Below are 25,638 nucleotides of genomic sequence, written 5' to 3'. Positions count from 1 at the left end.
CCTAACTCACCCTTTAATAGTATACCCTTTTTAGGCGCTATTCTATGAAAAATCGCTTGTTAAAAAAATTCGGATAAACTTTTTAAGAAATTAAAAAAATGATCAACTTTCAATGGATTGACGTAGAAGGAATTGTTTTACCTAATGAAGCTTTAACTAACTTTCAATTGATAAAGTCTGCTAAACAGTTAAAATTAAAAAACTTTCAAGGCGTGTTTGTCAGGGATGAGTTACCGAAAAAGACAAGAAAAAAAGAATGTGGAATTGTGAATACGGGAGATTCAAGCACGGATGGGTTTCATTGGGTATGCTGGTATAAAGACGGAGACAGAAAATACAGCTTCGACTCTTATGCTCAGCCTCCTCTTGTTGAGCTGGTCGACTACTTGAAAAGTCCAGTTTATTATAACAGTGAAAGAGTACAATTTGGTAACACTTCTTATTGTGGTCATTTGTGCCTTTACGTCTTGAAAAAATTGAATGAAGGTCTTGACTTTCAAGAAGTTATCAATACCTTGTGGTGAAATTTTTAAAGAATAAATTTTTTTTAAAAATAACAAACCATGAACGTTATACGATCACATGACCATGACATTTACACCGAAGAAATCAACAAAGTGGCTCTCAGCGCTAACGACGACAAAAGAGTCATTTTGGAAGACGGTATTCATACCCTAGCCATTGGACACTACAAACTAAAACCGTGCTTTACATTTATGGACTATGATAAACTCTTTGGTCTAGAATAAATTACGAAAAAGATACAGTTTTATACTTCTTTGCAGGTTCCGGCATGATATTAACAATGAGATAAAAATATAATAACATCTTGAATTCATTAAGTATGGAAAAGTATCAATGAGCCAGAATCCGCATATTGTAGTAGTGACAATATTATATATATTTATATTGTTTTTGTCTTTATCAACACAGTTTTAAATTACTTTGTGAAAAAAGACCTGGAATAATACTTTAAATCTATTAGTTTGTGATTTTTTTAACTTTTGCATTTTTATAATGGCTAATATAAAATTTGCAACAGTTTTGTTTTTAGATATGGGCGATACAGTGGCAGTGGTCCGAGAAAAGTGGCTGATAATTAATGAATGCTATTGGCCATCATATACAAGTCAGCAGAGAAATGACAAAGGCGAAAAAGAATGTGAGTTACCAAACGAAAACTGGGTAAAGATACTTTCTCGCAGTGTCTCATGGTCACTGGTAATAAATCTCAATAGATTACGAAGTTGGTCAAAATGGGTCCGTACACCAATAAGAAGATCCAACATGCTTTGCGGTTTCTTTCCTTTTGTACCACTTTACAATTTCTTTCATGTTTCTTGATCCACATTTTTACCCGCTCTTTTATGCTCATTCAGGGTCTCAATTTTTTTTACTTATGATAGGTTCACGCTGCTCGGAGTCTTTTTTTCAGCATCTTTTCTCCGATTTTCTTCATCATTGTTTCTACCGCTTTTATTCTTTTGGAACAATATCACTGTTACTAATATCTATCAAAGGAATTATGTTTTCGCGAACATCATTTACTACAGAAGAATTTAGAGCTGCTTCTTCTGCTGTTAAAAGTATATTTTTTGCTCTTAAATCTCTAGCAAGCAACTTAGACTTCCAAAAAATACTGCTTGTTTCCATTTTTCGATAGGTGGAACAGGGGAATGATGCCAGGCTCTACGGAATCTGCCCTCAATTTTTTGTGTTCTTGAAAGACTTATTAACGCTTCTTGTATCATTGACAAATTACAGGTCACAAAGTACATGGACCTGGAAGCCACTGGCAACTTCGCCTTGCCTATCGATTGTATTGTCCGCCACAGTCGTGTAAACTGTGATTTTACTCAGACAAATTGGACCTTCGACGTAAACATCGCATACCAATTTTTGAGATTTGTACTTATTATTTGTTCTAGCTCTACAGCGTTCGGCAGACAACCTGAAAAAACACTCATTGCCTTCAACCTAACCAAAGTTGACATTACATTTGGTGGAATTTCTTGTAAAATTCAGGGTATGTTTCTCAGCCACTTCTTCGAGGAAACATATTGAGTGCTAAAGAAAGTAACAGAGAAGTATCTGCTGAGACAAATCATATACTCGCAATGTTTAGTTGTTCTCTTGCCTTTACTGCTAGTTATCAACACTGGAAATCAACAAATTCCGGTCGTAGACTAACGAACTGTCTTCGTTGGACAGTTCCACGACGAAGGAATGGAGCTACTTAATTCTGTCAATGCCCATCAAACCTCAGTCACTCGCACTGCCTCAATTGGGACAATTGATACCACAGTATTCAATGAGATGGGTGCCACCACGATGTTTTACGGTGGTCAACTTGAAGGTGTATTATGGTAAAAATACAAGTAAAAGTGCCTTTTGTAAGTAAAAGTGCTTCTAACTTCAAACCTTACTAGGGGGAGACATGAGTAATTCATCATGGTTGGAAGCTACAACCTAACTTATGTCTTACACCTCAGATAGTAATAGCATAAAATTAATGGCTCTGAAGCACTATCTAATGACCAAAACTCGAAAAGTAGAACCCAAAAAAACTATTCGGAAAAAGACCCTTACATTATGAACCGCGACGCAAATGATAAAAGCTTAAAACAAATTGGTCCGATTTAACTTAGTCATGCTGCTGCTATTAAAAAATGGATCATACCCAACATGAATATGCTCCCTTCTCGGACTCAGCAAAAATACATAATAATAGGCAAAACACGTTTGAAAATTTCTTTATCGTTGCCTGTGTAATTAATAGAAAAAAAAGGCATTAGTTTTAGAAATAGCTTAACATTTTTCACCACAAATTATCAAAATAAAATAAAAACAAGGCACTTAAATAAAAACATACACTTGGTAATATCTCTAATAGTGAAATAATATTCTAGTTCTTTTACGGATTATTTTACCCGTTTTCCGACGCTTAAATTTTGATTGAAGGAAAGATTTCACTCGATGCAACATGTCATCAGCATGCAACTTATGTTTTCTCACACTCCTAGATGAAGAAGCGACTGCACCATTGGAAGAAACTGAACTAAAATTTTTTACATTTACAAGATACTTTTTATGATCATCATCAGAAGTGCGAGCATGACCTTTCAAAGCCTCAGTCATCGCTGCATGTAACGCCCCCTTTTCAAACAACAACGATAGAGTATGGTTTAAACGAAAGGTTCCCTCGAATAAAGACTTATCACCTTCATTAGAGAAAACAACTGGAATGTCAACAACTTTTGCTCCAAAATCCTCAGAAACAAGATTGTTGCACGATTCAGAAAAACTAAAACATCCCTGTAAAACGTTCTCCTCAAATGCGATCGCAACATTTCCCTTCGGTTTATATCGAGCAACAAAAATAGTGCAAAGTGATCCATCTTTAACAAAGCTAGCTTTACCAATCCCAAAATATTTACTACCTCTCCAAACAACCTTCAAAAAAATTAAAAAATATATATATATATACAATAAAAGAAGGATCAAAAAAAAAAACCACAGAAAAAAGACCATCTAAGAAAATATTAGAAAAACAATTGAAAAACAAAAACTAAAAACAGAAAATGAAGATTAACCACTTACTTGAGTAAAGTGTCCCGTACCGGAAGTGCCCTCGCTGCCAAACGTGTATCCTCGCTTGCACACCTCAGAGTACCTAAACATTGCAGTCCGAAACTGTCACGCGCTGTTTCAGTACACAACAAACTCGCTCCAGTTCAACCATTCAAGGGCTTCGATTTACAGGCGTTAATACGCGCGTTTCGTTCACAAAGCAAGAAGCGGCCGAAGCAGTTGCGCGGCGAAGCGTTTACGCCGGGCTGAAGTGACTGTGCAGATGAACAGTTGTCTTTTAAACAACCGAACATCAAAAAAGTCCACAACAGCTCCGTAAAACACAGCAAAATGCCTTCGAGCCGACGCCCTTTCATTAAGCACCGCCACAACGGTGAGTAAGTGAAAACGAGCGACGCTTTCTCTCCGCGTTAGACTGGCCTGGAGCGACGCATCCTAACTCGAGTTCAAAGCACGTACGCGTTTTAGCGCTGAAAATCAAAGAGCATTTTAGAAAACTCACCAGTCCTTTACCGCTTCTGCAGCAGTCATTTCCCTTCCGTCAGAGCGACATGCATACGCCAGGTTTTCGCCTTCGTCTGCGAGCTCAGCATGCTTCAACGTTTGTATGCCTGCTAAGTAAACGGCATATTTCTGCGCGGACTCAGACATCTGCGCATCCAGTTGCAAATCGGCAACCCCGTGAATTTTGCGGAAAACGTTGTGCGCTCTCACTCCGACTTGATCGAACGCGCTTCCTTCCGATTCTCCCGGGCTCGTCTTCGAGTTTGAAAAGGCCGCGCCGTTTTCCACATTGGCTGCGCCAGCTTCAGAATCGCCACCAGCTGCACCGGACGCACCATTCAAAGCGCCGCCTAGCGCTGCACTGATCATTAAACTGTCTAACTTGCTGCACGGACTCTCCGATGCAAAGGATCCAGCCAGCACGTTTTCTTTGTATTGCGACGCTACGTTTCCAGCCGGTTTGTATCGCGCAACAACGTACGTGCAAAGCATACCGCCTTTGTTTGAGACCGCCATACCCATGCCAACGAATGTGCTACCTTTCCACACCACCTAAAAACAAGCTTGTACCGATAACAACTGCTCCTGAACGAGCTGCCCGACAGAATTGCTTCGTCGAACAATAACAAACACTCTATGGCCTAGACGTCTTAGTTTACGAAATGCAAGTAATGTGGCGATCTCGTCGCCTGCAAACTTTTCCCGCATACCTTCTCAGCGAGCAGCAATCAAGCGGAATCAAAGGCAAATGCGGTGTTAGACAAACAGAACAAAAGTAAAAATCGTCAAACTAGCGTATCCACTTACTTGAGTAAAGTGTCCCGTACCGGAAGTGCCCTCGCTGCCAAACGTGTATCCTCGCTTGCACACCTCAGAGTACCTAAACATTGCAGTCCGAAACTGTCACGCGCTGTTTCAGTACACAACAAACTCGCTCCAGTTCAACCATTCAAGGGCTTCGATTTACAGGCGTTAATACGCGCGTTTCGTTCACAAAGCAAGAAGCGGCCGAAGCAGTTGCGCGGCGAAGCGTTTACGCCGGGCTGAAGTGACTGTGCAGATGAACAGTTGTCTTTTAAACAACCGAACATCAAAAAAGTCCACAACAGCTCCGTAAAACACAGCAAAATGCCTTCGAGCCGACGCCCTTTCATTAAGCACCGCCACAACGGTGAGTAAGTGAAAACGAGCGACGCTTTCTCTCCGCGTTAGACTGGCCTGGAGCGACGCATCCTAACTCGAGTTCAAAGCACGTACGCGTTTTAGCGCTGAAAATCAAAGAGCATTTTAGAAAACTCACCAGTCCTTTACCGCTTCTGCAGCAGTCATTTCCCTTCCGTCAGAGCGACATGCATACGCCAGGTTTTCGCCTTCGTCTGCGAGCTCAGCATGCTTCAACGTTTGTATGCCTGCTAAGTAAACGGCATATTTCTGCGCGGACTCAGACATCTGCGCATCCAGTTGCAAATCGGCAACCCCGTGAATTTTGCGGAAAACGTTGTGCGCTCTCACTCCGACTTGATCGAACGCGCTTCCTTCCGATTCTCCCGGGCTCGTCTTCGAGTTTGAAAAGGCCGCGCCGTTTTCCACATTGGCTGCGCCAGCTTCAGAATCGCCACCAGCTGCACCGGACGCACCATTCAAAGCGCCGCCTAGCGCTGCACTGATCATTAAACTGTCTAACTTGCTGCACGGACTCTCCGATGCAAAGGATCCAGCCAGCACGTTTTCTTTGTATTGCGACGCTACGTTTCCAGCCGGTTTGTATCGCGCAACAACGTACGTGCAAAGCATACCGCCTTTGTTTGAGACCGCCATACCCATGCCAACGAATGTGCTACCTTTCCACACCACCTAAAAACAAGCTTGTACCGATAACAACTGCTCCTGAACGAGCTGCCCGACAGAATTGCTTCGTCGAACAATAACAAACACTCTATGGCCTAGACGTCTTAGTTTACGAAATGCAAGTAATGTGGCGATCTCGTCGCCTGCAAACTTTTCCCGCATACCTTCTCAGCGAGCAGCAATCAAGCGGAATCAAAGGCAAATGCGGTGTTAGACAAACAGAACAAAAGTAAAAATCGTCAAACTAGCGTATCCACTTACTTGAGTAAAGTGTCCCGTACCGGAAGTGCCCTCGCTGCCAAACGTGTATCCTCGCTTGCACACCTCAGAGTACCTAAACATTGCAGTCCGAAACTGTCACGCGCTGTTTCAGTACACAACAAACTCGCTCCAGTTCAACCATTCAAGGGCTTCGATTTACAGGCGTTAATACGCGCGTTTCGTTCACAAAGCAAGAAGCGGCCGAAGCAGTTGCGCGGCGAAGCGTTTACGCCGGGCTGAAGTGACTGTGCAGATGAACAGTTGTCTTTTAAACAACCGAACATCAAAAAAGTCCACAACAGCTCCGTAAAACACAGCAAAATGCCTTCGAGCCGACGCCCTTTCATTAAGCACCGCCACAACGGTGAGTAAGTGAAAACGAGCGACGCTTTCTCTCCGCGTTAGACTGGCCTGGAGCGACGCATCCTAACTCGAGTTCAAAGCACGTACGCGTTTTAGCGCTGAAAATCAAAGAGCATTTTAGAAAACTCACCAGTCCTTTACCGCTTCTGCAGCAGTCATTTCCCTTCCGTCAGAGCGACATGCATACGCCAGGTTTTCGCCTTCGTCTGCGAGCTCAGCATGCTTCAACGTTTGTATGCCTGCTAAGTAAACGGCATATTTCTGCGCGGACTCAGACATCTGCGCATCCAGTTGCAAATCGGCAACCCCGTGAATTTTGCGGAAAACGTTGTGCGCTCTCACTCCGACTTGATCGAACGCGCTTCCTTCCGATTCTCCCGGGCTCGTCTTCGAGTTTGAAAAGGCCGCGCCGTTTTCCACATTGGCTGCGCCAGCTTCAGAATCGCCACCAGCTGCACCGGACGCACCATTCAAAGCGCCGCCTAGCGCTGCACTGATCATTAAACTGTCTAACTTGCTGCACGGACTCTCCGATGCAAAGGATCCAGCCAGCACGTTTTCTTTGTATTGCGACGCTACGTTTCCAGCCGGTTTGTATCGCGCAACAACGTACGTGCAAAGCATACCGCCTTTGTTTGAGACCGCCATACCCATGCCAACGAATGTGCTACCTTTCCACACCACCTAAAAACAAGCTTGTACCGATAACAACTGCTCCTGAACGAGCTGCCCGACAGAATTGCTTCGTCGAACAATAACAAACACTCTATGGCCTAGACGTCTTAGTTTACGAAATGCAAGTAATGTGGCGATCTCGTCGCCTGCAAACTTTTCCCGCATACCTTCTCAGCGAGCAGCAATCAAGCGGAATCAAAGGCAAATGCGGTGTTAGACAAACAGAACAAAAGTAAAAATCGTCAAACTAGCGTATCCACTTACTTGAGTAAAGTGTCCCGTACCGGAAGTGCCCTCGCTGCCAAACGTGTATCCTCGCTTGCACACCTCAGAGTACCTAAACATTGCAGTCCGAAACTGTCACGCGCTGTTTCAGTACACAACAAACTCGCTCCAGTTCAACCATTCAAGGGCTTCGATTTACAGGCGTTAATACGCGCGTTTCGTTCACAAAGCAAGAAGCGGCCGAAGCAGTTGCGCGGCGAAGCGTTTACGCCGGGCTGAAGTGACTGTGCAGATGAACAGTTGTCTTTTAAACAACCGAACATCAAAAAAGTCCACAACAGCTCCGTAAAACACAGCAAAATGCCTTCGAGCCGACGCCCTTTCATTAAGCACCGCCACAACGGTGAGTAAGTGAAAACGAGCGACGCTTTCTCTCCGCGTTAGACTGGCCTGGAGCGACGCATCCTAACTCGAGTTCAAAGCACGTACGCGTTTTAGCGCTGAAAATCAAAGAGCATTTTAGAAAACTCACCAGTCCTTTACCGCTTCTGCAGCAGTCATTTCCCTTCCGTCAGAGCGACATGCATACGCCAGGTTTTCGCCTTCGTCTGCGAGCTCAGCATGCTTCAACGTTTGTATGCCTGCTAAGTAAACGGCATATTTCTGCGCGGACTCAGACATCTGCGCATCCAGTTGCAAATCGGCAACCCCGTGAATTTTGCGGAAAACGTTGTGCGCTCTCACTCCGACTTGATCGAACGCGCTTCCTTCCGATTCTCCCGGGCTCGTCTTCGAGTTTGAAAAGGCCGCGCCGTTTTCCACATTGGCTGCGCCAGCTTCAGAATCGCCACCAGCTGCACCGGACGCACCATTCAAAGCGCCGCCTAGCGCTGCACTGATCATTAAACTGTCTAACTTGCTGCACGGACTCTCCGATGCAAAGGATCCAGCCAGCACGTTTTCTTTGTATTGCGACGCTACGTTTCCAGCCGGTTTGTATCGCGCAACAACGTACGTGCAAAGCATACCGCCTTTGTTTGAGACCGCCATACCCATGCCAACGAATGTGCTACCTTTCCACACCACCTAAAAACAAGCTTGTACCGATAACAACTGCTCCTGAACGAGCTGCCCGACAGAATTGCTTCGTCGAACAATAACAAACACTCTATGGCCTAGACGTCTTAGTTTACGAAATGCAAGTAATGTGGCGATCTCGTCGCCTGCAAACTTTTCCCGCATACCTTCTCAGCGAGCAGCAATCAAGCGGAATCAAAGGCAAATGCGGTGTTAGACAAACAGAACAAAAGTAAAAATCGTCAAACTAGCGTATCCACTTACTTGAGTAAAGTGTCCCGTACCGGAAGTGCCCTCGCTGCCAAACGTGTATCCTCGCTTGCACACCTCAGAGTACCTAAACATTGCAGTCCGAAACTGTCACGCGCTGTTTCAGTACACAACAAACTCGCTCCAGTTCAACCATTCAAGGGCTTCGATTTACAGGCGTTAATACGCGCGTTTCGTTCACAAAGCAAGAAGCGGCCGAAGCAGTTGCGCGGCGAAGCGTTTACGCCGGGCTGAAGTGACTGTGCAGATGAACAGTTGTCTTTTAAACAACCGAACATCAAAAAAGTCCACAACAGCTCCGTAAAACACAGCAAAATGCCTTCGAGCCGACGCCCTTTCATTAAGCACCGCCACAACGGTGAGTAAGTGAAAACGAGCGACGCTTTCTCTCCGCGTTAGACTGGCCTGGAGCGACGCATCCTAACTCGAGTTCAAAGCACGTACGCGTTTTAGCGCTGAAAATCAAAGAGCATTTTAGAAAACTCACCAGTCCTTTACCGCTTCTGCAGCAGTCATTTCCCTTCCGTCAGAGCGACATGCATACGCCAGGTTTTCGCCTTCGTCTGCGAGCTCAGCATGCTTCAACGTTTGTATGCCTGCTAAGTAAACGGCATATTTCTGCGCGGACTCAGACATCTGCGCATCCAGTTGCAAATCGGCAACCCCGTGAATTTTGCGGAAAACGTTGTGCGCTCTCACTCCGACTTGATCGAACGCGCTTCCTTCCGATTCTCCCGGGCTCGTCTTCGAGTTTGAAAAGGCCGCGCCGTTTTCCACATTGGCTGCGCCAGCTTCAGAATCGCCACCAGCTGCACCGGACGCACCATTCAAAGCGCCGCCTAGCGCTGCACTGATCATTAAACTGTCTAACTTGCTGCACGGACTCTCCGATGCAAAGGATCCAGCCAGCACGTTTTCTTTGTATTGCGACGCTACGTTTCCAGCCGGTTTGTATCGCGCAACAACGTACGTGCAAAGCATACCGCCTTTGTTTGAGACCGCCATACCCATGCCAACGAATGTGCTACCTTTCCACACCACCTAAAAACAAGCTTGTACCGATAACAACTGCTCCTGAACGAGCTGCCCGACAGAATTGCTTCGTCGAACAATAACAAACACTCTATGGCCTAGACGTCTTAGTTTACGAAATGCAAGTAATGTGGCGATCTCGTCGCCTGCAAACTTTTCCCGCATACCTTCTCAGCGAGCAGCAATCAAGCGGAATCAAAGGCAAATGCGGTGTTAGACAAACAGAACAAAAGTAAAAATCGTCAAACTAGCGTATCCACTTACTTGAGTAAAGTGTCCCGTACCGGAAGTGCCCTCGCTGCCAAACGTGTATCCTCGCTTGCACACCTCAGAGTACCTAAACATTGCAGTCCGAAACTGTCACGCGCTGTTTCAGTACACAACAAACTCGCTCCAGTTCAACCATTCAAGGGCTTCGATTTACAGGCGTTAATACGCGCGTTTCGTTCACAAAGCAAGAAGCGGCCGAAGCAGTTGCGCGGCGAAGCGTTTACGCCGGGCTGAAGTGACTGTGCAGATGAACAGTTGTCTTTTAAACAACCGAACATCAAAAAAGTCCACAACAGCTCCGTAAAACACAGCAAAATGCCTTCGAGCCGACGCCCTTTCATTAAGCACCGCCACAACGGTGAGTAAGTGAAAACGAGCGACGCTTTCTCTCCGCGTTAGACTGGCCTGGAGCGACGCATCCTAACTCGAGTTCAAAGCACGTACGCGTTTTAGCGCTGAAAATCAAAGAGCATTTTAGAAAACTCACCAGTCCTTTACCGCTTCTGCAGCAGTCATTTCCCTTCCGTCAGAGCGACATGCATACGCCAGGTTTTCGCCTTCGTCTGCGAGCTCAGCATGCTTCAACGTTTGTATGCCTGCTAAGTAAACGGCATATTTCTGCGCGGACTCAGACATCTGCGCATCCAGTTGCAAATCGGCAACCCCGTGAATTTTGCGGAAAACGTTGTGCGCTCTCACTCCGACTTGATCGAACGCGCTTCCTTCCGATTCTCCCGGGCTCGTCTTCGAGTTTGAAAAGGCCGCGCCGTTTTCCACATTGGCTGCGCCAGCTTCAGAATCGCCACCAGCTGCACCGGACGCACCATTCAAAGCGCCGCCTAGCGCTGCACTGATCATTAAACTGTCTAACTTGCTGCACGGACTCTCCGATGCAAAGGATCCAGCCAGCACGTTTTCTTTGTATTGCGACGCTACGTTTCCAGCCGGTTTGTATCGCGCAACAACGTACGTGCAAAGCATACCGCCTTTGTTTGAGACCGCCATACCCATGCCAACGAATGTGCTACCTTTCCACACCACCTAAAAACAAGCTTGTACCGATAACAACTGCTCCTGAACGAGCTGCCCGACAGAATTGCTTCGTCGAACAATAACAAACACTCTATGGCCTAGACGTCTTAGTTTACGAAATGCAAGTAATGTGGCGATCTCGTCGCCTGCAAACTTTTCCCGCATACCTTCTCAGCGAGCAGCAATCAAGCGGAATCAAAGGCAAATGCGGTGTTAGACAAACAGAACAAAAGTAAAAATCGTCAAACTAGCGTATCCACTTACTTGAGTAAAGTGTCCCGTACCGGAAGTGCCCTCGCTGCCAAACGTGTATCCTCGCTTGCACACCTCAGAGTACCTAAACATTGCAGTCCGAAACTGTCACGCGCTGTTTCAGTACACAACAAACTCGCTCCAGTTCAACCATTCAAGGGCTTCGATTTACAGGCGTTAATACGCGCGTTTCGTTCACAAAGCAAGAAGCGGCCGAAGCAGTTGCGCGGCGAAGCGTTTACGCCGGGCTGAAGTGACTGTGCAGATGAACAGTTGTCTTTTAAACAACCGAACATCAAAAAAGTCCACAACAGCTCCGTAAAACACAGCAAAATGCCTTCGAGCCGACGCCCTTTCATTAAGCACCGCCACAACGGTGAGTAAGTGAAAACGAGCGACGCTTTCTCTCCGCGTTAGACTGGCCTGGAGCGACGCATCCTAACTCGAGTTCAAAGCACGTACGCGTTTTAGCGCTGAAAATCAAAGAGCATTTTAGAAAACTCACCAGTCCTTTACCGCTTCTGCAGCAGTCATTTCCCTTCCGTCAGAGCGACATGCATACGCCAGGTTTTCGCCTTCGTCTGCGAGCTCAGCATGCTTCAACGTTTGTATGCCTGCTAAGTAAACGGCATATTTCTGCGCGGACTCAGACATCTGCGCATCCAGTTGCAAATCGGCAACCCCGTGAATTTTGCGGAAAACGTTGTGCGCTCTCACTCCGACTTGATCGAACGCGCTTCCTTCCGATTCTCCCGGGCTCGTCTTCGAGTTTGAAAAGGCCGCGCCGTTTTCCACATTGGCTGCGCCAGCTTCAGAATCGCCACCAGCTGCACCGGACGCACCATTCAAAGCGCCGCCTAGCGCTGCACTGATCATTAAACTGTCTAACTTGCTGCACGGACTCTCCGATGCAAAGGATCCAGCCAGCACGTTTTCTTTGTATTGCGACGCTACGTTTCCAGCCGGTTTGTATCGCGCAACAACGTACGTGCAAAGCATACCGCCTTTGTTTGAGACCGCCATACCCATGCCAACGAATGTGCTACCTTTCCACACCACCTAAAAACAAGCTTGTACCGATAACAACTGCTCCTGAACGAGCTGCCCGACAGAATTGCTTCGTCGAACAATAACAAACACTCTATGGCCTAGACGTCTTAGTTTACGAAATGCAAGTAATGTGGCGATCTCGTCGCCTGCAAACTTTTCCCGCATACCTTCTCAGCGAGCAGCAATCAAGCGGAATCAAAGGCAAATGCGGTGTTAGACAAACAGAACAAAAGTAAAAATCGTCAAACTAGCGTATCCACTTACTTGAGTAAAGTGTCCCGTACCGGAAGTGCCCTCGCTGCCAAACGTGTATCCTCGCTTGCACACCTCAGAGTACCTAAACATTGCAGTCCGAAACTGTCACGCGCTGTTTCAGTACACAACAAACTCGCTCCAGTTCAACCATTCAAGGGCTTCGATTTACAGGCGTTAATACGCGCGTTTCGTTCACAAAGCAAGAAGCGGCCGAAGCAGTTGCGCGGCGAAGCGTTTACGCCGGGCTGAAGTGACTGTGCAGATGAACAGTTGTCTTTTAAACAACCGAACATCAAAAAAGTCCACAACAGCTCCGTAAAACACAGCAAAATGCCTTCGAGCCGACGCCCTTTCATTAAGCACCGCCACAACGGTGAGTAAGTGAAAACGAGCGACGCTTTCTCTCCGCGTTAGACTGGCCTGGAGCGACGCATCCTAACTCGAGTTCAAAGCACGTACGCGTTTTAGCGCTGAAAATCAAAGAGCATTTTAGAAAACTCACCAGTCCTTTACCGCTTCTGCAGCAGTCATTTCCCTTCCGTCAGAGCGACATGCATACGCCAGGTTTTCGCCTTCGTCTGCGAGCTCAGCATGCTTCAACGTTTGTATGCCTGCTAAGTAAACGGCATATTTCTGCGCGGACTCAGACATCTGCGCATCCAGTTGCAAATCGGCAACCCCGTGAATTTTGCGGAAAACGTTGTGCGCTCTCACTCCGACTTGATCGAACGCGCTTCCTTCCGATTCTCCCGGGCTCGTCTTCGAGTTTGAAAAGGCCGCGCCGTTTTCCACATTGGCTGCGCCAGCTTCAGAATCGCCACCAGCTGCACCGGACGCACCATTCAAAGCGCCGCCTAGCGCTGCACTGATCATTAAACTGTCTAACTTGCTGCACGGACTCTCCGATGCAAAGGATCCAGCCAGCACGTTTTCTTTGTATTGCGACGCTACGTTTCCAGCCGGTTTGTATCGCGCAACAACGTACGTGCAAAGCATACCGCCTTTGTTTGAGACCGCCATACCCATGCCAACGAATGTGCTACCTTTCCACACCACCTAAAAACAAGCTTGTACCGATAACAACTGCTCCTGAACGAGCTGCCCGACAGAATTGCTTCGTCGAACAATAACAAACACTCTATGGCCTAGACGTCTTAGTTTACGAAATGCAAGTAATGTGGCGATCTCGTCGCCTGCAAACTTTTCCCGCATACCTTCTCAGCGAGCAGCAATCAAGCGGAATCAAAGGCAAATGCGGTGTTAGACAAACAGAACAAAAGTAAAAATCGTCAAACTAGCGTATCCACTTACTTGAGTAAAGTGTCCCGTACCGGAAGTGCCCTCGCTGCCAAACGTGTATCCTCGCTTGCACACCTCAGAGTACCTAAACATTGCAGTCCGAAACTGTCACGCGCTGTTTCAGTACACAACAAACTCGCTCCAGTTCAACCATTCAAGGGCTTCGATTTACAGGCGTTAATACGCGCGTTTCGTTCACAAAGCAAGAAGCGGCCGAAGCAGTTGCGCGGCGAAGCGTTTACGCCGGGCTGAAGTGACTGTGCAGATGAACAGTTGTCTTTTAAACAACCGAACATCAAAAAAGTCCACAACAGCTCCGTAAAACACAGCAAAATGCCTTCGAGCCGACGCCCTTTCATTAAGCACCGCCACAACGGTGAGTAAGTGAAAACGAGCGACGCTTTCTCTCCGCGTTAGACTGGCCTGGAGCGACGCATCCTAACTCGAGTTCAAAGCACGTACGCGTTTTAGCGCTGAAAATCAAAGAGCATTTTAGAAAACTCACCAGTCCTTTACCGCTTCTGCAGCAGTCATTTCCCTTCCGTCAGAGCGACATGCATACGCCAGGTTTTCGCCTTCGTCTGCGAGCTCAGCATGCTTCAACGTTTGTATGCCTGCTAAGTAAACGGCATATTTCTGCGCGGACTCAGACATCTGCGCATCCAGTTGCAAATCGGCAACCCCGTGAATTTTGCGGAAAACGTTGTGCGCTCTCACTCCGACTTGATCGAACGCGCTTCCTTCCGATTCTCCCGGGCTCGTCTTCGAGTTTGAAAAGGCCGCGCCGTTTTCCACATTGGCTGCGCCAGCTTCAGAATCGCCACCAGCTGCACCGGACGCACCATTCAAAGCGCCGCCTAGCGCTGCACTGATCATTAAACTGTCTAACTTGCTGCACGGACTCTCCGATGCAAAGGATCCAGCCAGCACGTTTTCTTTGTATTGCGACGCTACGTTTCCAGCCGGTTTGTATCGCGCAACAACGTACGTGCAAAGCATACCGCCTTTGTTTGAGACCGCCATACCCATGCCAACGAATGTGCTACCTTTCCACACCACCTAAAAACAAGCTTGTACCGATAACAACTGCTCCTGAACGAGCTGCCCGACAGAATTGCTTCGTCGAACAATAACAAACACTCTATGGCCTAGACGTCTTAGTTTACGAAATGCAAGTAATGTGGCGATCTCGTCGCCTGCAAACTTTTCCCGCATACCTTCTCAGCGAGCAGCAATCAAGCGGAATCAAAGGCAAATGCGGTGTTAGACAAACAGAACAAAAGTAAAAATCGTCAAACTAGCGTATCCACTTACTTGAGTAAAGTGTCCCGTACCGGAAGTGCCCTCGCTGCCAAACGTGTATCCTCGCTTGCACACCTCAGAGTACCTAAACATTGCAGTCCGAAACTGTCACGCGCTGTTTCAGTACACAACAAACTCGCTCCAGTTCAACCATTCAAGGGCTTCGATTTACAGGCGTTAATACGCGCGTTTCGTTCACAAAGCAAGAAGCGGCCGAAGCAGTTGCGCGGCGAAGCGTTTACGCCGGGCTGAAGTGACTGTGCAGATGAACAGTTGTCTTTTAAACAACCGAACATCAAAAAAGTCCACAACAGCTCCGTAAAACACAGCAAAATGCCTTCGAGCCGACGCCCTTTCATTAAGCACCGCCACAACGGTGAGTAAGTGAAAACGAGCGACGCTTTCTCTCCGCGTTAGACTGGCCTGGAGCGACGCATCCTAACTCGAGTTCAAAGCACGTACGCGTTTTAGCGCTGAAAATCAAAGAGCATTTTAGAAAACTCACCAGTCCTTTACCGCTTCTGCAGCAGTCATTTCCCTTCCGTCAGAGCGACATGCATACGCCAGGTTTTCGCCTTCGTCTGCGAGCTCAGCATGCTTCAACGTTTGTATGCCTGCTAAGTAAACGGCATATTTCTGCGCGGACTCAGACATCTGCGCATCCAGTTGCAAATCGGCAACCCCGTGAATTTTGCGGAAAACGTTGTGCGCTCTCACTCCGACTTGATCGAACGCGCTTCCTTCCGATTCTCCCGGGCTCGTCTTCGAGTTTGAAAAGGCCGCGCCGTTTTCCACATTGGCTGCGCCAGCTTCAGAATCGCCACCAGCTGCACCGGACGCACCATTCAAAGCGCCGCCTAGCGCTGCACTGATCATTAAACTGTCTAACTTGCTGCACGGACTCTCCGATGCAAAGGATCCAGCCAGCACGTTTTCTTTGTATTGCGACGCTACGTTTCCAGCCGGTTTGTATCGCGCAACAACGTACGTGCAAAGCATACCGCCTTTGTTTGAGACCGCCATACCCATGCCAACGAATGTGCTACCTTTCCACACCACCTAAAAACAAGCTTGTACCGATAACAACTGCTCCTGAACGAGCTGCCCGACAGAATTGCTTCGTCGAACAATAACAAACACTCTATGGCCTAGACGTCTTAGTTTACGAAATGCAAGTAATGTGGCGATCTCGTCGCCTGCAAACTTTTCCCGCATACCTTCTCAGCGAGCAGCAATCAAGCGGAATCAAAGGCAAATGCGGTGTTAGACAAACAGAACAAAAGTAAAAATCGTCAAACTAGCGTATCCACTTACTTGAGTAAAGTGTCCCGTACCGGAAGTGCCCTCGCTGCCAAACGTGTATCCTCGCTTGCACACCTCAGAGTACCTAAACATTGCAGTCCGAAACTGTCACGCGCTGTTTCAGTACACAACAAACTCGCTCCAGTTCAACCATTCAAGGGCTTCGATTTACAGGCGTTAATACGCGCGTTTCGTTCACAAAGCAAGAAGCGGCCGAAGCAGTTGCGCGGCGAAGCGTTTACGCCGGGCTGAAGTGACTGTGCAGATGAACAGTTGTCTTTTAAACAACCGAACATCAAAAAAGTCCACAACAGCTCCGTAAAACACAGCAAAATGCCTTCGAGCCGACGCCCTTTCATTAAGCACCGCCACAACGGTGAGTAAGTGAAAACGAGCGACGCTTTCTCTCCGCGTTAGACTGGCCTGGAGCGACGCATCCTAACTCGAGTTCAAAGCACGTACGCGTTTTAGCGCTGAAAATCAAAGAGCATTTTAGAAAACTCACCAGTCCTTTACCGCTTCTGCAGCAGTCATTTCCCTTCCGTCAGAGCGACATGCATACGCCAGGTTTTCGCCTTCGTCTGCGAGCTCAGCATGCTTCAACGTTTGTATGCCTGCTAAGTAAACGGCATATTTCTGCGCGGACTCAGACATCTGCGCATCCAGTTGCAAATCGGCAACCCCGTGAATTTTGCGGAAAACGTTGTGCGCTCTCACTCCGACTTGATCGAACGCGCTTCCTTCCGATTCTCCCGGGCTCGTCTTCGAGTTTGAAAAGGCCGCGCCGTTTTCCACATTGGCTGCGCCAGCTTCAGAATCGCCACCAGCTGCACCGGACGCACCATTCAAAGCGCCGCCTAGCGCTGCACTGATCATTAAACTGTCTAACTTGCTGCACGGACTCTCCGATGCAAAGGATCCAGCCAGCACGTTTTCTTTGTATTGCGACGCTACGTTTCCAGCCGGTTTGTATCGCGCAACAACGTACGTGCAAAGCATACCGCCTTTGTTTGAGACCGCCATACCCATGCCAACGAATGTGCTACCTTTCCACACCACCTAAAAACAAGCTTGTACCGATAACAACTGCTCCTGAACGAGCTGCCCGACAGAATTGCTTCGTCGAACAATAACAAACACTCTATGGCCTAGACGTCTTAGTTTACGAAATGCAAGTAATGTGGCGATCTCGTCGCCTGCAAACTTTTCCCGCATACCTTCTCAGCGAGCAGCAATCAAGCGGAATCAAAGGCAAATGCGGTGTTAGACAAACAGAACAAAAGTAAAAATCGTCAAACTAGCGTATCCACTTACTTGAGTAAAGTGTCCCGTACCGGAAGTGCCCTCGCTGCCAAACGTGTATCCTCGCTTGCACACCTCAGAGTACCTAAACATTGCAGTCCGAAACTGTCACGCGCTGTTTCAGTACACAACAAACTCGCTCCAGTTCAACCATTCAAGGGCTTCGATTTACAGGCGTTAATACGCGCGTTTCGTTCACAAAGCAAGAAGCGGCCGAAGCAGTTGCGCGGCGAAGCGTTTACGCCGGGCTGAAGTGACTGTGCAGATGAACAGTTGTCTTTTAAACAACCGAACATCAAAAAAGTCCACAACAGCTCCGTAAAACACAGCAAAATGCCTTCGAGCCGACGCCCTTTCATTAAGCACCGCCACAACGGTGAGTAAGTGAAAACGAGCGACGCTTTCTCTCCGCGTTAGACTGGCCTGGAGCGACGCATCCTAACTCGAGTTCAAAGCACGTACGCGTTTTAGCGCTGAAAATCAAAGAGCATTTTAGAAAACTCACCAGTCCTTTACCGCTTCTGCAGCAGTCATTTCCCTTCCGTCAGAGCGACATGCATACGCCAGGTTTTCGCCTTCGTCTGCGAGCTCAGCATGCTTCAACGTTTGTATGCCTGCTAAGTAAACGGCATATTTCTGCGCGGACTCAGACATCTGCGCATCCAGTTGCAAATCGGCAACCCCGTGAATTTTGCGGAAAACGTTGTGCGCTCTCACTCCGACTTGATCGAACGCGCTTCCTTCCGATTCTCCCGGGCTCGTCTTCGAGTTTGAAAAGGCCGCGCCGTTTTCCACATTGGCTGCGCCAGCTTCAGAATCGCCACCAGCTGCACCGGACGCACCATTCAAAGCGCCGCCTAGCGCTGCACTGATCATTAAACTGTCTAACTTGCTGCACGGACTCTCCGATGCAAAGGATCCAGCCAGCACGTTTTCTTTGTATTGCGACGCTACGTTTCCAGCCGGTTTGTATCGCGCAACAACGTACGTGCAAAGCATACCGCCTTTGTTTGAGACCGCCATACCCATGCCAACGAATGTGCTACCTTTCCACACCACCTAAAAACAAGCTTGTACCGATAACAACTGCTCCTGAACGAGCTGCCCGACAGAATTGCTTCGTCGAACAATAACAAACACTCTATGGCCTAGACGTCTTAGTTTACGAAATGCAAGTAATGTGGCGATCTCGTCGCCTGCAAACTTTTCCCGCATACCTTCTCAGCGAGCAGCAATCAAGCGGAATCAAAGGCAAATGCGGTGTTAGACAAACAGAACAAAAGTAAAAATCGTCAAACTAGCGTATCCACTTACTTGAGTAAAGTGTCCCGTACCGGAAGTGCCCTCGCTGCCAAACGTGTATCCTCGCTTGCACACCTCAGAGTACCTAAACATTGCAGTCCGAAACTGTCACGCGCTGTTTCAGTACACAACAAACTCGCTCCAGTTCAACCATTCAAGGGCTTCGATTTACAGGCGTTAATACGCGCGTTTCGTTCACAAAGCAAGAAGCGGCCGAAGCAGTTGCGCGGCGAAGCGTTTACGCCGGGCTGAAGTGACTGTGCAGATGAACAGTTGTCTTTTAAACAACCGAACATCAAAAAAGTCCACAACAGCTCCGTAAAACACAGCAAAATGCCTTCGAGCCGACGCCCTTTCATTAAGCACCGCCACAACGGTGAGTAAGTGAAAACGAGCGACGCTTTCTCTCCGCGTTAGACTGGCCTGGAGCGACGCATCCTAACTCGAGTTCAAAGCACGTACGCGTTTTAGCGCTGAAAATCAAAGAGCATTTTAGAAAACTCACCAGTCCTTTACCGCTTCTGCAGCAGTCATTTCCCTTCCGTCAGAGCGACATGCATACGCCAGGTTTTCGCCTTCGTCTGCGAGCTCAGCATGCTTCAACGTTTGTATGCCTGCTAAGTAAACGGCATATTTCTGCGCGGACTCAGACATCTGCGCATCCAGTTGCAAATCGGCAACCCCGTGAATTTTGCGGAAAACGTTGTGCGCTCTCACTCCGACTTGATCGAACGCGCTTCCTTCCGATTCTCCCGGGCTCGTCTTCGAGTTTGAAAAGGCCGCGCCGTTTTCCACATTGGCTGCGCCAGCTTCAGAATCGCCACCAGCTGCACCGGACGCACCATTCAAAGCGCCGCCTAGCGCTGCACTGATCATTAAACTGTCTAACTTGCTGCACGGACTCTCCGATGCAAAGGATCCAGCCAGCACGTTTTCTTTGTATTGCGACGCTACGTTTCCAGCCGGTTTGTATCGCGCAACAACGTACGTGCAAAGCATACCGCCTTTGTTTGAGACCGCCATACCCATGCCAACGAATGTGCTACCTTTCCACACCACCTAAAAACAAGCTTGTACCGATAACAACTGCTCCTGAACGAGCTGCCCGACAGAATTGCTTCGTCGAACAATAACAAACACTCTATGGCCTAGACGTCTTAGTTTACGAAATGCAAGTAATGTGGCGATCTCGTCGCCTGCAAACTTTTCCCGCATACCTTCTCAGCGAGCAGCAATCAAGCGGAATCAAAGGCAAATGCGGTGTTAGACAAACAGAACAAAAGTAAAAATCGTCAAACTAGCGTATCCACTTACTTGAGTAAAGTGTCCCGTACCGGAAGTGCCCTCGCTGCCAAACGTGTATCCTCGCTTGCACACCTCAGAGTACCTAAACATTGCAGTCCGAAACTGTCACGCGCTGTTTCAGTACACAACAAACTCGCTCCAGTTCAACCATTCAAGGGCTTCGATTTACAGGCGTTAATACGCGCGTTTCGTTCACAAAGCAAGAAGCGGCCGAAGCAGTTGCGCGGCGAAGCGTTTACGCCGGGCTGAAGTGACTGTGCAGATGAACAGTTGTCTTTTAAACAACCGAACATCAAAAAAGTCCACAACAGCTCCGTAAAACACAGCAAAATGCCTTCGAGCCGACGCCCTTTCATTAAGCACCGCCACAACGGTGAGTAAGTGAAAACGAGCGACGCTTTCTCTCCGCGTTAGACTGGCCTGGAGCGACGCATCCTAACTCGAGTTCAAAGCACGTACGCGTTTTAGCGCTGAAAATCAAAGAGCATTTTAGAAAACTCACCAGTCCTTTACCGCTTCTGCAGCAGTCATTTCCCTTCCGTCAGAGCGACATGCATACGCCAGGTTTTCGCCTTCGTCTGCGAGCTCAGCATGCTTCAACGTTTGTATGCCTGCTAAGTAAACGGCATATTTCTGCGCGGACTCAGACATCTGCGCATCCAGTTGCAAATCGGCAACCCCGTGAATTTTGCGGAAAACGTTGTGCGCTCTCACTCCGACTTGATCGAACGCGCTTCCTTCCGATTCTTTTGTCTTCATGTTTAAGTTGTTGTTTTCTGTATCAACTTTTTCATTGGTTTTTCCCGATTTAGAGATTTCGTTATATGCCGGTGATGTTAGTCTTTCAAAGTCGATATTTTCTGTTATTTTATTTATTCTTGAATTAATAAATCCTATATTTTCGGAACCAGTTTCTGAAGTGCGATATGTTATTGGCATTCTTTGTTTATTATACTCGTTTTCATACATCATTTTGTTTATTTCTGGAGCGCTGGTTTTTATGAAGTTTTCTCTTTTTTCACATGGTTCTTGTTTGTTATTTACAATTATTGTGTCCAGATGTTCTGAAGGTTCTGTGTTTTTCCGATCAAGGTAAGAAGTTTCGCGGAACTTGCAAGGGTTTACCCCATTTACTAATATTTTATTTTGATTTGCCAGATCATTTTTGCTTTCCCACAATATCTAAATCCCATTGAATTTATTTTTTTTGTTATGATCTTAAACTTTTATTTATTTAATTCTATTTACGGAGTTAGTTTTGATTTATATCCGAAAATCCTCGTATTTATCATTTCATGGTGTAAATTTTTTATATGATTAATTTGTGTTTAATTTACTCATATTTGTGTTTGTATGTTAAGATTTATATCTCTTAAATTTCTTAAGTAATCGATCGTTCATTCAAACTTTTCTTTAGTTTGTACGGGAATCCAATAGATGGTTATGTTCCAAATTTATTTCTTTTTTTTTGAAATGTTTTTATATTTAATGCAACTACTTACATTTAAATTGTTTCCCATTCCGATGCCGTAATTGTTTTCTATTGCCAAAGTTGGTTTGCAGTTATTAGAGTTCCTAAATTACAAAGGCTTTTTAATATATATTTTTTTTTAACAAAACTGCTATTATCTGATAAAAGTAATTTTCTGAAATTCAATAAGTGTTTTTTTTAGGTTGCGCGTCTCTTAGCTTTCATTCTTAAGTCTTTAATACGACAAGTACTATTCTTTAAGTATTTATTGAAATCATTTCTTATGCACATGAAGAAGATTTCGAGCTTTCCACAGATTCAAATTTCAAGTGAAAATGCCAAAATCGAGAGGAAAAAAAAAATTATGAAAAAATCCTTGCAAGAATAATTGTTTACCAATACGACAGCTCTTGTCCTTCCGCCAACTTTGTATTTTCCATATCACACAGAAAATCCGAGTTTTCCCCTTCGTTGACATTTTTCATTGTACTGGTGTCTTCTATGTACTTATGAAAGCTTTCGGCATTTTGATGAGTTATTGGATTCAGTTGTAAGTTGGGTTCTTCAAGAACTTTGTTTAAAATATCATAAATATTTCCTTCATCTAACTGTCTTTTATCATTTTTTACATCTACTTTGTATTTTCGTGATGTTTTTCTTTTTTTAATATTTAATGGAAATGCTGTGTGTTTGATGTGATCCTTATTTTCCATACTCAGCTTTTTAAAATGATTTTTAATGTCGTTTACCTCTTCGGTAAGAAAACTGTTTCCGTGCTTTAAATTTTCTTTGTAACTAAAAAAAACATTTTTTTAAATGTTATTTAATATAATTTTCTTATTCTACCCAATTTTTAAAATCCCGTCCATTTAATGGAGGTGTTACTTTTCTTTCTTGGAGTTTTAATGGAACAAAGTTTCTTTTATTTACCCGTCAAGTTTTAATGGTGTAGAACTTTTATTTTCGTTCCAAACTTTATTTATTCACTATATTACAATCTTTACAAAGTATTACAATCTTTGGCGTTTTCCTATCTTAATCAAAACCTTTTAAATAAACTTTTAACTGCACTTATAAAAACATCTTCTGCCTTTCTCTATTTCAACTTTAAGAAGAGATCCTTGAGCAAGACAATTTTTAATTTCGATATGACATAAATGCTCAACTTTTTATTAGTGAAATCTCCATCAGTTTGGTTAATGATATTGGAGACAGGGATGCACTGCCATCGACCTATTTAATTTTTTTTTTCTTTGATTCTTACCTTTTTTTCACATCTTGGGTCAATTTTAGAATGAAAGGAGACAGTTTTCTCTTCAGAGATTTCTTGTAAATTTCAGTGTCTTCTTGCTCATCTGGTGCTGCATAATAAAATGAAATATCGTATTATATACAATCTTGCATTTAGGCTTCGAGTAAAACTACATCTAGCAAGTTTAATACAAACAGCTATTGATTTTTACCTTTTATTGATAAACCTGGGATGATAAATTGGTAAAATAATTACATAATAAGACAATGCTCAAATAATACCTTTAAATGCAGCAATCTCTGAAGACAAAATTACTAGTAATAGCTTTATAAGCATAACTTTTTATATTAAAAAAATAATGAAGATTTAAATCTCCATTACTCAAGTATCTGCTTCACGCCAAATTGAGATGAACTTGTCATAGATAAAAGCTGTTTTTCACAGCTCGTGAGCAAGTTAACTCAACTGTGTTATAGCTGTCTGTCAACGACTCCCGCTTCATATTAGCCTAGTTAAAAGTTAAAAAGCTCAACCAGTTTATATTTATAACACTAAAGATTGGAAACTAATGTTCAATTTTCAATTAAACTTAAGTTTTTAATCTTTAGTGTTATAAATGTAAACTGCAAAATTAAAGCGGCTTCAAGAAAATATTCTTAGGTTTCAAAGTGCTTTTTCCAAATGATTTCGAAAGTAAATTCTATATATGTTTTAAAAAGTCTTTAAAAATTCTTTATAAAACAAGTTATCCTACAATAAAAATTTAAAAAGAGTGACCACAATTGTCGCACTTTTTCACCTAGAAGCGACTAACTGAGACAAATCATCTAAACTGCTTTTCGTATACAGGTTATTAAATTATCCTCCGTATTTGCCATTAGGATAACAAACCTTCTAATAATTTCGATTTACTATTTGTATCTATTAATAAATATTGTACACTGGAGTGTGAAATTTGGTTTTTATCGATTTTAAATCTGCTTGTTCTCTCATATTTGTTAGAACCAATTTTTTATTGTTGATTTTTTCGGTAGTTTTTTTTTCTTTTTTTTTTTTTTTTTTTTTCCCTTTCTTCTTTTTTCTCCTTGCTTTGATGTGAACTAGACAATTCGAAGAACGTAACTCAAGCTTTGCTCATAATGATTTTATACGTTGGCAGAGGTCGTGCAGAGGCTGAAGCAAGCAACAGTCGGCTCCAAATCATAAATGGGCTTACTCGGTTAGCAACAGCAACAAATAAAGGGAATGGCGCTACCAGTTTTAGGGAGAATTGAATATAAAGAGAATGTGATTTCTTAGAATAGATCTATGTTAAGAATATTTTTTGGTATTAATATTTTTTTTTTTTTTGGTAAAATTGCTGACTGATTGAAAAAAGAGGGGGTACATTAACGTTGACGAAACTTATTGCTTATGGAAATCTTACCTCGAAAAGAATTTTTTCTAGGAAAATGCGCACGTTATTCGTTACTATTTTTCTATTTGGTCTCATAATATTCTGACTCCCATGTTTTCAAGTTTCACGCTCCAACATCTACCAGTACTAATCGATGTTCCTAATGAGATTTGAGAGAAAATAAACTTACTCAAAATTTTTTAATGAATATTTGAATTTTAAAAAAAAAATATTCGACTAATGTTCGATGAAAATTTTCCAAAATGGTCAGATTACCTACGTTGACCGTGAAATTCTAGGACTATTTTCTCAAGGGAACATTCCCCTAATGATCTGAAAATAAACTATAAGAATATATCTTGCATTTAAAACCAATTCAACCTACTTTGAAAAATAACTTTTGGGCTTAGAGTAAGCATAAGGGAAAAAGAAAAGGTGATTTTTATTTTTGCCACAGTTGTTTTAGCCATATTTGAATATTTATTGTTAAATAAAACATTATATTCTGTCTGGGAATGTCTTAAAATCATTCTTGTTAAAAATATTAACATACTGAAGGATATTAATAAAAAATGCTTTACAAAAATTTTGATTGAAATTATTTTTCATATAAAATAAATTTTGCAACAGTAATTAAAATATAAGTTATTACTAGTTTTTTTAACATCTTAAATTGGCTTTAGTACCTTCACATGGGGGTAATAAGACTTATATCCTATATAGCATAAAAAGTATTGAGAAAGGGTTTTAACATGTAGTTTAACATGTAAATGATGCAGTGTTTTTAGTATTAATTGAGGATAAACTGCAGTGTGAATATATTAAATCCTCGCCATTATCAGAATCATATTTGATAATTGCTTATCATACCAGACATAACACTTATAAAGTATAATATCGTGCATTCCATCAGCTTACCTTTAGAACAGTGCATTTTAAGCAGCTTTAAGCGCATCCTTTTAGCTGATATAGCTGATTTTTTGACCCGTTTGCTATAGTTTT

At 44.5% G+C, this 25,638-nt stretch overlaps 1 protein-coding gene across 1 annotated transcript; it reads right to left on the bottom strand.

Annotated features, from left to right (window-relative positions):
• Positions 1–2,795: 2,795 nt before the first annotated feature.
• On the bottom strand, positions 2,796–23,659 carry LOC145180882 (uncharacterized). Its single transcript, XM_090071409.1, has 33 exons — positions 23,522–23,659; positions 23,253–23,349; positions 22,385–22,783; positions 22,020–22,092; positions 21,020–21,699; positions 20,527–20,599; positions 19,718–20,271; positions 19,225–19,297; positions 18,416–18,969; positions 17,923–17,995; positions 17,114–17,667; positions 16,621–16,693; positions 15,812–16,365; positions 15,319–15,391; positions 14,510–15,063; positions 14,017–14,089; positions 13,208–13,761; positions 12,715–12,787; positions 11,906–12,459; positions 11,413–11,485; positions 10,604–11,157; positions 10,111–10,183; positions 9,302–9,855; positions 8,809–8,881; positions 8,000–8,553; positions 7,507–7,579; positions 6,698–7,251; positions 6,205–6,277; positions 5,396–5,949; positions 4,903–4,975; positions 4,094–4,647; positions 3,601–3,673; positions 2,796–3,453 (listed from the first exon to the last, which is right to left on the bottom strand). Exons 1-33 carry the CDS (start codon positions 23,574–23,576, stop codon positions 2,887–2,889), a joined length of 10,095 nt encoding a protein of 3,364 aa, XP_089927535.1. The 5' UTR covers positions 23,577–23,659; the 3' UTR covers positions 2,796–2,886.
• Positions 23,660–25,638: the final 1,979 nt, after the last annotated feature.

This window comes from Hydra viridissima, unplaced genomic scaffold, assembly GCF_058129835.1.
Source record: "Hydra viridissima isolate aposymbiotic clone 2 unplaced genomic scaffold, HvirCarnegie_v1 scaffold_14, whole genome shotgun sequence".
Classification (NCBI taxonomy): domain Eukaryota; kingdom Metazoa; phylum Cnidaria; class Hydrozoa; order Anthoathecata; family Hydridae; genus Hydra; species Hydra viridissima.
This window is presented reverse-complemented; position numbering and strand designations above follow the sequence as displayed.

What these genes read in the sequence shown, in the direction of transcription:
- LOC145180882 (XM_090071409.1), bottom strand. Translation starts at nt 23,576, where the DNA reads ATGCTTATAAAGCTATTACTAGTAATTTTGTCTTCAGAGATTGCTGCA. An exon ending in ACCCAAGATGTGAAAAAAAG is followed by an intron (nt 22,784 to 23,252) that starts GTAAGAATCAAA and finishes TGTTTTTTTTAG; the next exon opens with TTACAAAGAAAATTTAAAGC. An exon ending in GCAGAAGCGGTAAAGGACTG is followed by an intron (nt 16,694 to 17,113) that starts GTGAGTTTTCTA and finishes TGCAATGTTTAG; the next exon opens with GTACTCTGAGGTGTGCAAGC.